The following is an 18,945-nucleotide window of genomic DNA, read 5'->3' on the forward strand; positions in this document are numbered from 1 at the left end:
CTTCAGCTTCTCAGTCAGACCTCTTTAAAGTACGGCTTCTTATCCAGCCCTTCCCCCCATGAGAAGAGTGGCAGCGGGAACAGTTCCTACCCCTCCCACCTTGTGTTACTTTTGACAGCATCTCCTGGGGCAGCGACTACTTCCTCCCAGTTCCCATTCCTCCTAAGCACCCTACCTAAGACAGCAGTTTATCTATTTTTGGTCCATGACTCAATGCAGCCAAAAAATTCACACTGTGGCATTACTTTGTGTGTTTCCTTGGGGGGGGGAGGGGGGTTGGAGGCTCCTCCCCCCGTCCCTGCATTGGGGTCAGCTCCAGGTCTGTGCATTCACTTTACTACAAAAAGTTCTGAAGGAAATGTTGGAAGCAACAAGAGAAAGGAGAGGGAATGAGCTGCTTCTTCAATTCCTTGCCCAGCTTCCTCAGGCTCCAAATCAACCCAGAGATTTTTGTTGCTCTCTTTTCTCCACAAGTATGCTAGCAAACCCACCAGGCTCCCACATGCAACCCACTTCAGGGTTGCATTCCATTAGCTGCGTAGCACTGACCTCATATTCATTTGATTACAGGTTATGCTTTTCAATCTGCTGCTACAAGGAGTATAATACTTCACAAGTTAACATCCTCCATTCTCCCCCAAGCAGTTTACCTTGTCACGGGTACAGATATGCTTCTTGTTTTTCACTTCACAGACCCGAGCGAATTTAAGGAAGCGCTTATAATCAAAATTATTCTGGATTCCTAAGTGATGGCAATCCCTAGAAGTATTCCAGAGAGAATGAGTTAAAAGCATTCAATAATGACATTTTACTTACAGTAAAAGCAGCAGCATTGGGCAATTTTTTTTGTTAGGATTATAATAAAACTGAAGTCCGGAAAATTTGTACCTGGCAAAGTAATCCCATTTGTCAACATCGATGCCATTTCTTTTGTTAGCCACTATCTCATAAAGGAAGCTTTTCTCTTCTGGTCGACCACGGTATGGCCACTGGAAAAGCAGAACAGCTTATTCATAACAGGTTAACTCATGGTCAGCAGCAATTTCAGAATGCGTTTATGGACATCAGAAATACATTTTGATTTTGCACATGACAGTATGGATAAATACATCAAAACTACTGATTTAATGAACAAAATCTGACAAAAAGAAATAAAACTAACTTTCAGAAACCGAGCTTGTGACATCAGTATCTAGAGCTGGTGTTTAAGCAGCAAACTCCCCAAACAGGATTAAATGGGTACAAGAGTGCTTAATTTGCAAGTTATACCGGAATTAAGGAAAATCTGCAGCTTTAAGCCACTTGATAGAAGTTTACAGTGATGACAGTTTGTGTCCCCGCTGGCTCTTCCAAGCTCTGACACAAGCTGACAGTCATAAGAAGAGGAGAGAGATTCTCTCTGTACTGTTCGAATGCCAGGGATGACTATTTTGGAAAATTTGCACCCTTCAGTCTAGGGCCAGATGCACTTAAGAAGTCAGCCATTAACAAGCACTGGAAAAATAAAAAAGTCAGAAAAAACTGTTACCCACCCTTTAGTAATTGTTGTTCTTCGAGATGTGTTGTTCATGTCCATTCCAAGCAGTTGTGTGCACGCCGCATGCACGCCAGCTGGAAGATTTTCCCCTAGCAGCGTCCGTAGGGTCAGCCTTGGCGCCCTATATAGGGGTCCGCCGACCCTCCACCCCCTCAGTTCCTTCTTGCTTGCACTCCAACAGAGGGGCAGGAGGATGGGTATTGGCATGGACATGAACAACACATCTCGAAGAACAAACAGTTACTAAAAGGTGGGTAACTGTTTTTTCTTCGAGTGGTTGTTCATGTCTATGCCAAGCAGGTGACTCACAAGCCTGAACCTAGGTGATGGGGTCGGAGTTCACTGCTGATTGGAGTACTGCACAACTGAAGGCTGCGTCATCTCTAGCCTGGTGCGTAATGGCATAGTGCAATGTAAACATGTGGATGGAGGACCACGTGGCAGTTCTACAAATTTCCTGAATCGGGATCTGGGCCAGGAACGCCGCGGAAGAGGCCTGCGCCCTTGTAGAGTGGGCCGTGATCGGAGGAGTAGGGATCTTAGCTTGATGACAACATTCCCGGATGCAGGCCACGATCCTTGCAGAGATCCGCTGACATGAAACCAGGAGCCCTTTCATCCTATCTGCCACCGCAATGAACAGCTGGGTCGATTTTCTGAACGACTTGGTCCATTCAATATAAAAGGCTAGGCCCTGCGGACATCCAGGGAATGCAGTCTCCGCTCCATACCTGAAGAGTGTGGTTTTGGATAGAACACCGTGAGGAAGATCTCCTGCCCCATGTGGAACTGGGAGACAACTTTGGGGAGGAAAGCCGGGTGAGGCCTAAGTTGGACCTTGTCCTTATGGAAGATAGTGTACAGGGGCTTGGATGTCAGCACCCTGAGTTCCGAGACCCTCCTGGCCGAGGTGATAGCGACCAGGAAAGCGACCTTGTACAAGAGATATAGTAGAGAGCACGATGCCAGAGGCTCAAAGGGAGGTCCTGTGAGGGCGGAGAGAACCAAATTGAGGTTTCAGGTCGGGCTGGTTGACGAATGTGCAGAAACAGCTTGTCCACGCCCTTGAGGAAGCGACTAACCAGATGGTTCGCGAAGACCGAGGAACCCTGCTCCCCCAGATGGAATGCTGAGATGGCCGCTAAGTGAACTCGAACTGACGAGAGGGAAAGCCCCAGCTGTCTCAGGTGGAGCAAACAGTCCAGGATAATGGGAATCGGGGCCCGCAAAGGCTCCTGCCTCCACTGAGCAGCCCAGATGGAGAAGCATTTCCATTTGGCCAGGTAGGTGGTCCTGGTCGATGGTTTCCTGCTACCGAGCAGCACGTGCCTGAACTGTTAAGAGCATTGCATCTCCACCGGGTTCAGCCATGAAGAATCCAGGCTGTGAGGTGGAGTGATTCCAGGTTCGGGTGGTGAAGGCAGCCCTGGTCCTGCATATCAGGTCCAGGAGCAGGGGCAGCATTAGGGGCGCTCGAGTGGACATGTGCAGGAGTGACATGTACCAGTGTTGGCACGGCCACGTCGGCGCGATCAGGATTACGCGGGCGCATCCATTGCGGATCTTGAGGATCACTCTGTGAACCATGGGGATCGGGGGAAAGGCGTACAGCAGGCCGTCCCTCCAGGATAGGAGGAAGGCGTCCGACAGAGACCCCAGACTGCAGCCCAGGAGGGAGCAGAAACGGACACTTCTTGTTCTCCCTTGAAGCGAACAGGTCTATCTGGGGATAACCCCAGAGGCGAAAGACTGGGCACACTACATCCCGGCGAAGGGACCACTTGTGACCCCGGAAAGAGCGGCTGAGGGCATCCGCCAGGCCGTTCTGTTCCCCCGGGAGGTAGGATGCTGTCAGGTGAATAGCTTTCTGCACGCAAAAGTCCCACAACGCGAGGGCTTCCGTGAACAGGGGAGAGGAGCGTGCACCCCCGTTTGTTGATATAGAACATCGTTGATGTGTTGTCCGTGAGGACTGAGACACATCTGCCTGCCAGGTGGGGTTGGAAGGTGAGGCAAGACAGGTGCACTGCTCTCAGCTCCCTGATGTTGATGTGCAACTCAAGGTCTTCCGGCGACCACAAACCTTGGGTCCTGAGGTCCCCCAGGTGCACCCCTGTCATAAACAGATAGCTAAGGGTTAATATCTCTTTCACCTGAAGCACCTGACCAGAGGACCAATCAGGAAACCGGATTTTTTCAACTTTGGGTGGAGGGAATTTTGTGTCTGAGGTCTTTGTCTGTCTGCCTGCTTTCTCTGAGCTTTGGAAAAGTAGTTTCTGCTTTCTAATCTTCTTTTTCTAAGTGTAAGGCCAAAGAGATCAGATAGTAAGTTATATGGTTTCTTTTCTTTGGTATTTGCATGAATATAAGTGCTGGAGTGCTTTGATTTGTATTCTTTTTGAATAAGGCTGTTTATTCATATTTCTTCTAAGCAATTAACCCTGTATTTGTCACCTTAATACAGAGAGACCATTTGTATGTATTTTTTCTCTCTTTTTTATATAAAGCTTTCTTTTTGAGACCTGTTGGAGTTTTCTTTTCTGGGAAATTTCAGGGAAATTGAGTCTGTACTCACCAGGGAATTGGTGGGAGGAAGAAATCAGGGGGAGGTGTGTGTGTGTTGGATTTGCTAGCCTGATTTTGCATTCCCTCTGGGTGAAGAGGAAAGTGCTTTTGTTTCCAGGACTGGGAACGGAGAGGGGGAGTCACTCTGTTTGGATTCACAGAGCTTGTGTCTGTGTATCTCTCCAGGAGCACCTGGAGGGGGGGAAGGGAAAAAGGATTATTTCCCTTTGTTGTGAGACTCAAGGGATTTGGGTCTTGGGGTCCCCAGGGAAGGTTTTTCAGGGGGACCAGAGTGCCCCAAAACACTCTAATTTTTTGGGTGGTGGCAGAAGTACCAGGTCCAAGCTGGTAACTAAGCTTGGAGGTTTTCATGCTAACCCCCATATTTTGGACGCTAAGGTCCAAATCTGGGACTAAAGTTATGATAGCCCCCTACCCCCGATCCGAGGCGTCCGTTACCAGGGAGAGGGAGGGCTGACAAAGGGAACTCCCACGCACACTTCTTGCGGGTTGAGCCACCACCGAAGAGAGCTCAGCACCAAACGGGGAAGTGTCACCACTGAATCCAGGGCGTATACAGTTGCCAACCAAGATTGGAGGGGATGCAGCCTGAGCCTGGCATGGCTTACCACATAGGTACACGCCGCCATGTGGCCCAACAGCTTGAGGCAGTTTCTTGCTGCGGTGGTCAGGGCGAGTTGAAGACTGAGAATGATTTTGGACATGGACCGGAACCTGGACTCCAGAAGGTACGCTCTGGCGTGGATCGAGTCCAGGACCGCCCCGATAAATTCTATCCTTTGAGTAGGGGACAGGGTGGACTTGGCCTCATTCAAGAGGAGGCCAAGTTCGAGGAAAGTCCGCCTGATGAACAGCACCTGAGCCTCCACCTGTGCCCTGGTAGGGCCTGAGAGGGAAATCAACCCCCCCAAGCACAAATCAAAGATATACTGCCTGTAAATCATAAGTATAGGCCCTGGGCCTTAAGATTACTAACGCTATAGGAAATAAGTTGATATATTAACCAACTGCGGAACTGAACTCCCAGAAGGCAGTTTCGTTATACAGAAACCATGATCATGCTGCTAGTAAACAGGGGAAAACTCAAAAAAAGTTCCCTAATAACCAGCTCATCACTGCCCTAAAGTAACATATTAATAAGCTTGTGTTAGCATAAATAACTCAGTATCAGCATAGAAACAGCTGGCCGGAATTGGGAACTGGACACCAGACACTGAATCCCAGAGGGCCACGCAAAGCTTGTCAGCCTGACTGCAAGTAGGGGTAACTGAACTGTCAGGGTCTCCTGGCAATCATGTAGACATTTATAAGGAAGTGAAAAGATAAGGATTGCAATTTTACATATGTTATGACATATAAGGACAATATTAATTGTGTTTTGCAGTATATGCCATGTAATAGCCAAATAAGATTATGATTTATGTGTAAGCAAGATATAATAATTTGCGGTTTTAAGCTTTATAAGCGCTGGCGAAAATCAGTACGGGAAAGCAACTTAACCCTTGCTAGGAAATACGCTGACTCTCCGTGTGTGCACACATGTATTAATGATATATCAATAAAAGGAGCCTCAGGCTGTCTGATCAATTGACAAGGTGGTGGTCTTTTCCCCAACAGGCCCTTTATGAGCCAATCGTCCAGCTAGGGAAATACCTGAATGCCCTGCTTGCGCAGGAAGGCTGCCACATCTGCCATGCACTTCGTGAAAACCCTTGGGGCTGCTGACAGGCCGTACGGCAGCACTGTGAACTGCAGATGGGCGTCGGCCACGATGAACCTGAGGTAATGCCGGTACCAGGGGATTATGGCAATATGGAAATATGTTTTGGGGTCTGTTTTGGGACCGGCTTTGTTCAATATCTTCTTCAACGATTTAGATGTTGGCATAGAAAGTATGCTTATTAAGTTTGCAGACAATACCAAACTGGGAGGGATTGCAACTGCTTTGGAGGACAGAGTCAAAATTCAAAATGATCTGGACAAATTGGAGAAATCATCTGAGGTAAACAGGATGAAGTTCAATAAAGATAAATGCAAAGTGCTCCACTTAGGAAGAAACAATCAGTTTCACACATACAGAATGGGAAGAGACTGTCTAGGAAGGAGTATGGCAGAAAGAGATCTAGGCGTCATAGTGGACCACAAGCTTAATATGAGTCAACAGTGTGATACTGTTGCAAAAAAAGCAAACGTGATTCTGGGATGCATTAACAGGTGTGTGGCAAACAAGACACGAGAAGTCATTCTTCCGCTTTACTCTGCGCTGGTTAGGCCTCAACTGGAGTATTGTGTCCAGTTCTGGGTACCGCATTTCAAGAAGGATGTGGAGAAATTGGAGAGGGTCCAGAGAAGAGCAACAAGAATGATTAAAGGTCTTGAGAACATGACCTATGAAGGAAGGCTGAAACAATTGGGTTTGTTTAGTTTGGTAAAGAGAAGACTGAGAGGGGACATAATAGCAGTTTTCAGGTATCTAAAAGGGTGTCATCAGGAGGAGGGAGAAAACTTGTTCACCTTAGCCTCCAATGATAGAACAAGAAGCAATGGGCTTAAACTGCAGCAAGGGAGATTTAGGTTGGACATTAGGAAAAAGTTCCTAACTGTTAGGGTAGTTAAACACTGGAATAGATTGCCTAGGGAAGTTGTGGAATCTCCATCTCTGGAGATATTTAAGAGTAGGTTAGATAAATGTGTATTAGGGATGGTCTAGACAGTATTTGGTTCTGCCATGAGGGCAGGGGACTGGACTCGATGACCTCTCGAGGTCCCTTCCAGTCCTAGAGTCTATGAGTCCTTTAAGTCGAGCGCGGAATACCAATATCCTGGATCCAAGGAGGGAATGATCAAGAACAGGGAGACCAAGCGGAACTTGAGCTTCTTAACAAATTTGTTCAGACACCGCAAGTCCAGGATGGGTCTGAGGCCCTCTTTCGCTTTCGGTATTAGGAAATACTGGGAGAAGAAGCCCCTGCCCCTGAGCTCCTGATGAACTTCCTCCACTGCCCCTGCTGCGAGGAGGGCCTGCACTTCCTGAATTAGAAGTTGCTCATGAGAGGGGTCCCTGAAGAGGGACGGAGAGGGGGGCTGGTGGGGCAGGAGGGAGGAGAACTGGATAGAATATCCCCTCTCCACAGTGCGAAGCACCCAACTGTCCGACGTGATTCCGGACCAGGCATGATAGAAGGGGGACAGACGTGACCCAAAGATAGGGATAGAAGGATCCAGAGTCCTGATTGGTAGGTTGTCCTCGACCGTACTATCAAATAGGTGGCCTGGGCCTCGATGGCGGTCTCGCCTGGCCGGATGACTGGCCAGAGGGCTGACATTGGTGCCGCCTCCTGCCGTTCCTACCACGCCTGCGCCCAACATCCGGGTGATTCTGAGGTTGGCAGGGGCATGGGGTCGTCTGCGGCCTAAACTGCCTGCGCTGGGTTACTGGAATATGCAGGCCCAGCAAGCGAAGAGTAGCCATCGAGTCCTTTAGGCTATGCAGACGCTTGTCAGTTTTGTCCAAAAACAACATCTGCCCTTCAAAAGGGAAGTCCTGGATGGTCTGTTGGACCTCATGGGAAAGGCCTGAGACCTGAAGCCAGGCTCCCCATCTCATGACCAGGCCCATTACCAGCGAGCGTGAGGCTGAGTCTGCTGCGTCCAGGGATGCTTGGAGGGAAGCTCGGGATATGAATTTTACCTCTTCCACCAGGGCCAAAAATTCTATCTGCGAATCCTGGGGAAGGAGTTCGGCAAACTTGGACAGGGCCGAGCACGTATTCTGTCCGTACCAGCTTACAATGGCCTGTTGATTGGCTATATGTAATTGTAGGCCCCCTGTGGAATACACTTTTCTGCCAAACAGGACCAACTTTTTGGCCTCCCTGTTCTTTGGCGTCAACCCTTGAAACCCTTGATGCTCCCTCTGGTTGGCCGCATCCACCACGAGGGAGTCCAGGGAAGGGTGGGCGTACAGGTGTTCATGGCCCTTGGAGGGTACAAAGTAACAACTCTCCATCTTTTTGGCGGTGGGGGCCAATGAAGCTGGCGTCTGCCATAAAGTGCGGGACGTGTCCGCCATTGTCTTGATCAACAATAGGGCTGCCCTGGATGGGCCCGAGGGGTCCAGGATATCCACTACTGGATCCACGTCCACCTCAATTTCCTTCGCCTGGATCGCCAAGCTCTGAGCTGCCCGCCGGAGCAACTGCTGGAGCATCCGATTGTCCTCCAGGTGCCGCAGCCGTGCCCGAGACCGCCTCGTCTGGGGAGAAGAAGGAGGAGTAGATCACATGTAGCAGACCCTCCTCCGGCCCACCCACCCCTTCAGGGGCCTACGGCACACGGCACTGTGGTTGGGGGCCGGTGCCAGTTCCAGATGCAGCACCGCGGCCGGTACCGGCATCGACAGAGAGCAGCTTAGTGTGTCGGGCAGTACCTGCGGAGCCCGGACCATGGTCACCGCCAGTGCCGCTGCCTGGCTAGGGGATGCTGAACTTCGATGCGGCACATCCCTGCCAGGCGACGGTGCTGGTAGAGGAGGCAACTGTGCTGGGGCCACCGACGCCAAGGAGACCGAAGCAGACCTGGAGCGAGGGCTAAACGCCTGACCCGCTGACTGGTGGTAGGCCCAAGGGGTCCAGAACGACCTCTGAGAGGGCAGTTGCCACTGCTGTTGCCACTGTGGTGGGTACAGTTGGTGGCTCGCCCGCGAAGCTGACCTCCTGCTCCGTGATCTGCTGGACCAGTAGGAGTCCGCCTCTGAGTCTGAGGTCTCCAAGTAGGAAGACCCTGGAGGGAGCGGTACTCACTGTCGCCGGAGAGCAGTGCCGCAGGGGCGGGGAACTCTCCCTCTGCCCTGGTGCCGCCCGGGTGGCACAGGGCGGGGAGTGAGGCAACATCATGGCCGCCTTCCCCCGTGATTGTACTGGGGGACGGGCCACGGTCGGTGGCTCCCTGCCACAGTGCGGGGATGCCGGTACTGGGAGTCTCAGCAGTCGGAGGCCGCCTCGAAGACCTCTGGCGTCGAAGGAAGATGCATGTCTCCGCTGAGGTCCAGGGATCTTGGCCGGTCCGGACTCAACCGCCCTCTCTCCGGTGTGGGAATCGACGGAGCAGCAGGAGGCTGTGGCCGCCTGTCCACTTGTACTGGTGGACGACGTCGGCCTCTTGAGGTCCTGGCAGGGTAATCATTCCCTGACAGGCCTCTTCTTTTTTGCGGGCACTGGAGAGGGTGAGCGGTGCCGCATGGAGGCTGACTTCCCATGACCCAATTCCCTCCGGTGCTGGGGTTTAGAGACTTTGGGCTGGGCCCCAAGTCCTGATGTCGATGCTGCGGCGCTATGCACCGAAGATGATGTGCTGGGCGCCAGATCAGCTGGCTCTGGGTTGCAGGGTGACTGCAAGGCTGCCTCCATCAGGAGAACTCTAAGTCTCTGCTCTCTGTCCTTAAGAGTCCTGGGACGGAAGCCCCTGCAGATACTGCACCAGTCTCTGGTGGCTCTCTCCGAGATACCTCAAGCAAGCAGAGTGCGGGTCACTCTTTGGCATAAACTTCCCGCAGTCCTTGCAGAGTTTAAACCCCAGGGACCCGGGCATGCCCCAGCAGGGTGACAACGACGTTGGGGGGAGCCACCCCCCCCCCCAACAACTAACAACTATGTACAACTGATCCAAACTAAGACTAAAACTATATACACTGAGACACTGCTAAACTTGCTATCAGCTAGCAAGGTTCCAGCTAGCCGTCACCAGTGGTAAGAAGGAACTGAGGGGGTGGAGGGTCGGCGGTCCCCTATATAGGGCGCTGCAGCGGCACCACTCCAGGGGGCGCCAAGGCTGACCCTGTGGACGCTGCTAGGGGAAAATCTTCCAGCTGGCATGCACGCGGCGCGCACACACCTGCTTGAAATGGACATGAACAACCACTCGAAGAAGAATGCCAGTTATTGTAAGATGCATGGTTCACGTGTATTAGTATTTCTTGTGAGTTTAACCACATACTATCTTTCATGGCAACTTTAAAATTCCATAAAAAAAGATACTGCAAAAAAAAGGAAATGCAACTAACAAATGTTTTGCTTTTATGTTGTCTATTTTATCAGTCTGTTTTTTCTATTTAGAACACAAGCTCTGTGGGGCAGGCACCAGTGTCTGTATACTGCCTAGTACCAAGGGGATCCTGATCTTGATGGTGGCCGCTAAGAATTACTGTAATACAAATAAATTATCTGTAAACACCAATGTTTGTCAAGACAAAGCTGAATCTTTGAATTCTATTTTGTATCAAGCTGTCAAGATAGAGGCTTTCCATTTATCGTATATGTTTTTTGTATAAGCCTTTGTAATTTGCTGCAGTGACTGGAATCTCCCCTACTAGAACAGTTTCCCTTTAGAGGAACAGTCTGGTCATCAGAGAAGCATGCTGCCAGGATGTCTAGATTCTAGTTTCAGCTCTGCCAGTGACTGAATGTATAGCTTTGGGCAAGTCACTCAACATCTGTACTTCTGTTTCTTCATCTGCATAACGGGATAAGACGTGGCTGTTTCGCTGGGTTATGAAGATTAATAATTGTAAACTCTCCTTCCCTGCCTCATTTGATCACATCACTCCCTTCTTTGAATCCCTCCACTGGCTCCCCAATCACCATTTCATCAAGTTTCCTTTTGGTCACCACCTTCAATACTGTACATAATTCTGCCCCTTGCTCTGGTCAAGTGTTATCTGCTTCAGTACTTCCAGCCTTGTTCACCTGTTTGTCAGCCTCTTGCTGAATCACCTGCTTGTGGCTCCCTATGCATGATAGAACTCCAAGCTCATCAAGGTCCTTACCTTGTCCACATGTAAGTTCCCATTAAAGACCCAATTCAACAAAGTTGTTTACCATAAACAAGTTGACTTTTGTACAAAAACTGCCTCATTTCCTTTCCCTGTAGTTGTCTACTTATCAATCTGGCCTTAGGTTTTGAGCTTCTTGGAGAAGGGACTGTACTTCTTGAAGGTTTGAGTGCCTAGCATATCAGTGAATCCACCAACTGCTAACAATTCACTCTGCACTTTGAGATGCTTGGATGGAACATGCTGAAAGTAACGTTATGACAACTTTTCACACTGACCTCCTAACTTTAGTGTCTGAAAGCGTCCCAGAAACTACACAGATAAAGCTTAAAACGAGAATAGCAGCAAAAATGATATTTTTATTTCACTTAAATTTAAGAGCATTTAAAATAACTTCCACAGAAGCAGAGAACTGACTTACCAAACCCCGACATGGGGTTGTATCTAGGGGTCCTCCTATTTGTTCTTTGATGAAGTCCATATCTTCTTTCAGGACAAAACCATAATCTTCCATGACTTTTTCTAGCCCATTGGAAGTAATCAGGTGTTCAAACATCTGAACAGAAGCAGTTTCATGCTGCAGAAAGTATGTATAAATGTTACTTTATCAAAACACACGAGCTGCTATCAGACTTAGCCAAAGTCAAATGTCTGAGCTGGGAAGAGACTAACTTCAAGTACCTGTTCTAGCCACTGGACCAAGCTGTCTTCGGGAAATGCAAAAAACTAAGGTTCTCATACTAATGTCAACTTGTCCATAGTGCATGTATGTCGAATTTTGACTATTGGGCTGTTAAACGTGTATTTTCATATCCAGGAGGTTCAATCCTGGGAAAGTTAATATACTAAGAAAAGTAATTTTGATATTGACCATCTTCATTTTCCGTTAGGTTAATTTTCCATTTCTCACGTATTAGCACAATGAGTGTTGCAGAGAATATAGGGAAACATTTTTGTTACATTTAAAAAAAATTCCAAACAGTACTAGAAAACCTTTCAATGTTAAAAAATTGAAATCTAAATTTTGAACATACTTTTACCTTTTTATATTAGATTTCTGTTTTAATTACTCTGTCTACAGTTAATATTTTATGCCTATAAAATCTGAGTTGTGGGCAAAGCAACCCCGTATACATTAAGGGCCTATGCCAACTTCTAATTACCCCCAATGTTGTTCTTGTCCCAGGCTCACATGAAGAAAGAATGGCCAGGAGTATGTGCAAAGAAAAGGAAAATTCCTTCTGCTCCTCCCCAGTTTGGATATAATTAGACAGAATAAAAAGAACAAAGGGTATCACCATGATTGGAAGAGAGAAAGCTTTTTTGAAATTTAATCATGGTAAATATACTTGTCTCTCAGATTAGAACACCATCGTCTGCTCACAAAACAGGCACTATTGACTGCTCATATATTTAAAAGTGAATTACCTTTTCCTTTCAAAAAATATTTAAGTGCCGTATTTCACTTGCATATTGTTCTCGATGTACAATACTTGCCTTCCATTTCAGACCTGGGCGAGCAAGTGGAATAAATCTTCCATCAAACATGTGTGAAAATGGTCCATGACCTGAAAAATAAGAGTGTACAGGCTTAATCTGAAACGTTTGTCAGCAAAAATGTAAGTAGGAACTGTGTGAATTTGCATTCTCTCATTTCATTTTACTGTTTTTTCACAGAATGGGAGAATAAGATTCAAATGCAGTAAGTACACTAGACAATGCAGACATTGGAGTAAGAATGGATACAGCAACTTTACAGGGACTGTTCTTCAAATAGGAGATTAAACTAGAGGTCCTTCTGTCCATCTTCATCCTCTCCCCCTTCTGTCCAAGTGGAAATTAAAGATCTTAGTACACTTTCCAAGAAGCATCAGGAAAACTGCAGTGTTCTGGCTAATCACTGCTTCAACTCAATAAACCCTGATCTAACATCCAGTGTTGCATATGAGCTCCAGTACTGCTGAGCACACGAGATGCTCTGTGTCAGCAGTGTAGTGGATGAGCAGCGTAAAATTTAACGATGTATTAAACATCTGGAAAGCAATTAATAGTCTATTACTTTAACACTTTCACTTTGAAATGTTACTAGATAAGGCAGAAGACATATTGAATGTTGTAGCTATGTTGACCCCAGAACATTAAGACAGACAAGGTGGGTGAGGTAATATCTTTTATTGGATCAACTTCTGTTGGTGAGAGACACAAGCTTTTGAGCTTACACTTAGCTCTTCTTCAGGTCACTTCAGAGCTCTGTGTAAGCTCAAAAGTTTGTCTCACTTATCAACAGAAGTTGATCAAATAAAAGATATTACCTCACCCACCATGTCTCTTGGAAGGGACAGAGACATTCAAACCATTCAGGGAAGAATCACACATACCAAATTTCAATAATAATTCAGTGGGGAGCTGTGTCACCTCTGCCCTGCAACGCTGGGTGCCTTACAATACCTTACTGGTAGTAACTCCCACCTAGACAACTCACAAACAGCCTTCCAGAAACACCCTCAGTGTCTGTGTGTAACTTCAGCTTGCCAGCTACACCCTGGCTCTCACCAGCTTTGTTTATACTGCACGGTGACCCCAACACACTCTCAGCCCCAGATTTTTACCCAGATATGTATGGTTGTACTGCCAAGCCCTCTCCTGGACAGTACAAATACATTAAGTTTGTTACTCTTTTAAGGGAGTAATATGCCAGTTTGTTTATTTAAATAGAGTTACCCAGACACTTCAACTTAAACAGTGTGATTAGCTAAAACAATAAAAAAAGTTTAACAACTACAAAGAGAGATTTTAAGAGAGTACAAGTAATAAGACATAGAAGTCAGAAATGGTTACAAGAAAAATAAAGACAAAACGCTTACTAGTGCCTAACAAACTATATTAGATTCAAGCAAAACTTCTCACCACATGTTCCAGCAAGGTTACTGACCAAACTCTTCAGGTCAGGACCTCTCCCCTGTTTTCCTTTGTCTTCTTAGGTGTGATGCAAGAGACAGACAGAGGGAGGCTGTCTTGGGGTGTTTGCCCTGGCTTTTTATAGTTCCAATTACCATCTTGAAAAAAACATTTCCAGCTGAGAACCAAGATACAAAATGTCTATATGCAATGATGTTCCCTGCTCCTTTTTTTCCCCACCTATTTGAGCTTTCTTTGTTTTCCCTTCCTGCTTGGAGTCTCTGTTTACTGCTTAAAAGCAAATTAAGGCAAGCACATATTCCTTTGTATAGGACAGACCTATTTGCCAACTTCTGCTTGGGAAGGGCTGTGGGGTTTGGAACATGTCTTATCATACAGGTGAATCTTATAACTTCATATACAGCACTGCCACACATTTTCTCAGGACAATATTGAGAAGCAAATTATGAGTTTTTAAATCATACCCACATACCTTGTGGGAAGATTATTACAATAGCATGTAGGGAGTGAATACATGGGTGCATTTCGTCACATCTAGCAATCACTTAACCTACCAAACAATTGTTCTAAAGAGATGCTTACCCAAATCGTGACAAAGTCCAGCAATCTGAACGCAGAGTATATCTCGCTGGTTTATTTCCAGCTCTGGCTGTCTTTCGTGTAATGCCCGGACCAGACATCCTGCCAGATAGCCTACCCTGTTCCAGGCAGAAAATATGAGATAAAGTTAATAATTTGAGGTTTAGTAAACAAACAAGAGAAATTGCCAATTCAACTCTGCCTTGGCTGTTGTAAATCATAGCTCTAGTGCAGTAGAGAGCAGCAACAGATGCCCAAAACCTAAACTTCAGTCCTGTTATGGAAGCTAGCTATTTTCTTTTTTAAAACCTACAACATGGAAAAAAAATATTTGAAGGAAACAAGCAACAGATTTCACATCAAGGAGTCCTGACCTCAAGAATTCCATCTCAACGTCATAAGAATACCCTTTGATTAGGAGCCCTGACCTGAAGAATTCCATCTCAACGTCATAAGAATACCCTTTGATTACAGCTTTCTCCCCTCTTCCCACATTAGTCAGTCAAAATTTCTGCTACCAAAGTCATCATCTTCTTGTAACTCCAACTCAAACCCTTTCAGTGGCTTCCTTCACCTACCACAAAGTCAAAGTCCTTATCCTCATTTTCAAGTCCCTGCACAAGCTTGCTCCTGCTTGGATGGCTGCCCTTATTTCCTTCAACTTCTCCAACCTCCAGAGAGACACTGGAATTGTTTACACTAGTCCATCCAATCCAGTACCCTGACAATGGCCAGTAACCAGATGCCTTAGAGGATGCAAATAAATAAATAAACAAATCACTGAACAACTAGAGAATAACCTGATTATGGAAGTTCCTTTCTAACGCAATTAGTTATTGATTGGCTTATGCCCTGGAGCATGAGTTTTTATCCCTTATTTTGAATCCTATTTTATGCAACTGTAGACATTCTCATTATCCACAGGAATACCTAACCATTTTTTAATTCTTCTGACCTCTTGGCCCTAATTATATATTGCGGCAATGAATTTCATAGGTTTATTATTCATTATAAAATAATATTTCTTTTTATTAACTTTACATTTGTCATTCAATCTCTCTGAATGACCTCTTATTCTTGTTATGAAAAAAGTGAAGGATTAATGCATGATCTACCTTCTCTACGGGTTTGGCTACACTTGCAGCTGTACAGCACTGGGAGTTAGAACTGCCTTCATACAGCTGTGTAGGGAAAGCACTGCAGTGTGGCCACACTGACAGCTACCAGCACTGCAGTGTGGCCACGTTTGCAGCAACGTTGGGAGTGGTGCATTATGGGCAGCTATCCCAGCGTTCAAGTGGCTGCAACGTGCTTTTCAAAAGAGGAGGGTGGGGTGGAGTGCGACAGGGAACGTAGGGGAGAGAGAGAGAGAGAGGGGATTTTTGGAGCTGACTCTGTGTCAGCTCCCTGCCTTGCAAGTTCTAAGGACTTGAAGATACACAGCACCAACCTTCAATCATTTTAAAAGTTTCAACCCCTTCCCCTACCCCTCTCTCATTCACTAAATGCAAATAGCCTTCAGACCAGAAAAGCAGCTGCTCCAAAACGGACGCCCTGTCCCCCCCTCCAGGCTGCTTCTCTCCTCAAGCAAACACTAGCTGTGGACATTCATCTCCCTCTGCTCGAGCAAACAGTAGCTGTGTTCGTTTTTTAGATAAGCAGCTCCGGGAACCCCGAGTTCACAACAAAACAAAGTGAGGCATCACAACAAAACAAAGTGTTATCTTTACTTAAAAAGCATTATGGGAAGGTTCCGGAGGTCAGTTACAATATAGTAAGATTAATTACTGTTTACCCTGGCACTCCAGTGCTGCAGCACCAGTGCTGTTCTCTTTATTCCTCTCCTCCATGTGGAGTACAACCAGCGCTGTAGCCAGGGAGATACAGCGCTGTATGTGCCTTGCCAGCATGGACGGGGAGTAAGTTACAGTGCTGTAAAGCCATCACCAGCGCTGTAACTCTCAAGTGTAGCCAAGCCCTACATATTATTACCTCTATCATATCCTCTCATCTCTAAACTGAGAAGTACCACCATCTTTTCACTCTCAGACAGAAGTTTCTCAAAGCCTAGTAATTTTTTTTTGCTCATCTCTAGAAACAAACCTCAAGTAACAATTCAGATAGTGTATCCTCATTGTCTAAAATGCTAGTTTTAAGTTCCAACTAGACACAATACACCAGACCAGCCTTACAGTCGCTCCAGATTGGTGGAAAGGAAGATAACCTTGGCAGAAAAATCAAAATGGAGGAGATTTATATTCACAAGAATATTGCCTTACCCCAAGGAGTGTTCAAAGCGGTTGTGCGATGCTCCTGGGAAAACATAGTAAGTACCTCCCAGCTGTTTTATATATCGCAGGCGTTGAAACTGAGGTGTGTCAATGATTCGAACGAGGAGAGGATGTATTTCAATATGGCCGTGAATAGGATCATTAAAAACCTAGAAAATTTCAAACACCATTGAAACTAAGGTTTAAAAATATGACCTACAAAAAAAGGAATGGGCTTGCCTCTCTGTGATAGAGGAAGTCTGAAAAGTTGTCAAAACATTTTTTTTTTTTAAACATTAAAATTCAGTTCTTGTCTATCCTGGAAAATGCCATAGTACTGGAGAATAGTGAAGTTATGACATTAAAAGAGTTACAGCTAAATAACAGAGGGTAAGGGATTTCTAGCCAGCCAGTTTAAAACCTCGTCGACTCCTATTTAACTCAAATTCCTAACACATGGGAAAAAAGGATGTATTATTGTAGAGTCAATGTACCTACTCTGTCAATTAAAGTAAGAGCCCACACTACATTTCCGAGACAAGAGTCCACCACCAATGCCAGGAAAGAGCAGACTTGGCATTGCTTGCTTTTAGAAATACAAACAGAGTTCACAGGGTTAGGAACAACAGCAAGCAGAGAATAAATTATCCAGGCTTCCTTTCTACAACAAAAAGCAGCAAAAAAAGGCAACTCCAACTTGTTAAGTTTTTTGTAGGTCATCTTTAAGTAAAATTATACATTTTAGAAACATTTTGGTAATAAACTACAAAAGATACAAATTTAAATACCTTATAAATCTGCGAATTCATTCTGCCAAAGCACAAGGTAAAGACTTAATTATGAATATTTAAGTAAAGCAGACTGAGGCAACAAAAATTATTACTATTTAATTTCAGTATCTCTGTACAACTACCCTTTTAATATTAATACTCTTTCTCTATATGTGCCTTCTATGATAATTATGACACAGCAGGGCCAGGGAGCAGTGGGAGAGTGGTAGAGGGGAAATATATAAACCCTAGGCTAATTAAGGCGGGGTTTCCCATAGACTAGGGAGGGTTGCTACAGGTTAATTGGAGCACCTGTAGTCAATTAAGGTCCTGTCAGGAACCTAATAAAACCCCCCTGCTTCAGGCAGTCAGGGTGTGCGAGGAAGAAGAGAGGACTGAAGTTTGGAGATGTGTTGCTGACAACTGAAAGACCAGAGAACGAAGAGGAAAGGAGACCCTGCCGCAGCAGGGCAGGCAGGCTCCCTCCCCCAGCATCAAGGACCGAGGGTAGCCCTACCCAAGGGGGAACAGACTAAGAAACCTGCAGGGTTGAGAGAGGCTGGGGCTCAGAGTGAGGAGCAAACCCAGACCCCTCCCCCACCACCTTCCCAGGCCACTAGCCGGGCCCTCGGCGCCCCAAGAGCAGGGGCAAGAGGTGGCATCTTAGTCCCCACGCCAAGAAAAGCATGGATGGACCATACCAACATCTGCCATTTTGTCACATAATACTAAATGGGGACCTGCAAGAAGCTGTTTCACCTATTAGAAAGGACTCAGCTGCACAATACCATTGCAAGTACAGAAACATGCCCAGATATGTTAAGCAGCGCTTCTATTTTTATCTTCCTTTGCCTACTTTTATATCACTTAAATATAATTATTCCAACAACACATTACCTTGAGATTCTTTCATGTAAATACAATTAAAACAGTTCCTCAAATGACACTGGGGGAAGGGGAGGGTGGGGAGATCGAACCCAAGTCCCATCTTCAAAATAGGAATAAATTCCTGAGAGTTTAGATCCTGGTTCCAGATCAACATGACATTACACTTACCTTCATTATATCAGCATGATTTTGTTCTAGTTTTTGCAGGCAAACAAGCAATTTCAGTCTCAATTCCAAGGGTCTGGAAATATCAAGAAGATTTGAAAATTACTATAAATTGAAAAGCAAAATAACTAACACTAATTTAACTATTTACAAAGCTGCTTGTATAAATTCATTATTTTTTACCTCATTTGCTATAGTAATATGAAATAGCAATATGCACTTCTACTATGGCTTTCAGGAAAGCATCTCAAATAGTTTTAAAAACATTCATTTATAAAAGCTAGCACCTCACTGAGGTTAAGATAGGCAAGGAAAATAAATCACGTGCATACCCATACAAAATGGTTTGCAAACAGTGAAGGTTGCTAAATCCACTTGTTCTACAATTCAAAACCATGAACA

The 18,945-nt window shown here is 45.9% G+C and overlaps 1 protein-coding gene across 1 annotated transcript in view; it reads right to left on the reverse strand.

The window, feature by feature from the left end:
- Nucleotides 1-18,945, reverse strand: part of SAMHD1 (SAM and HD domain containing deoxynucleoside triphosphate triphosphohydrolase 1) — a 93,784-nt gene that overhangs the window by 44,555 nt on the left and 30,284 nt on the right. Inside the window, exons 3-9 of the mRNA XM_030532967.1 lie at nt 18,547-18,619; nt 16,730-16,890; nt 14,454-14,569; nt 12,450-12,520; nt 11,374-11,529; nt 889-989; nt 651-759 (exon numbers count right to left, since the gene is read on the reverse strand). Coding sequence (XP_030388827.1) covers nt 651-759; nt 889-989; nt 11,374-11,529; nt 12,450-12,520; nt 14,454-14,569; nt 16,730-16,890; nt 18,547-18,619 — 787 coding nt within the window. The remainder of the gene's footprint in view (nt 1-650; nt 760-888; nt 990-11,373; nt 11,530-12,449; nt 12,521-14,453; nt 14,570-16,729; nt 16,891-18,546; nt 18,620-18,945) is intronic.

This window comes from Gopherus evgoodei, chromosome 14 (assembly GCF_007399415.2).
Source record: "Gopherus evgoodei ecotype Sinaloan lineage chromosome 14, rGopEvg1_v1.p, whole genome shotgun sequence".
NCBI lineage: Eukaryota > Metazoa > Chordata > Testudines > Testudinidae > Gopherus > Gopherus evgoodei.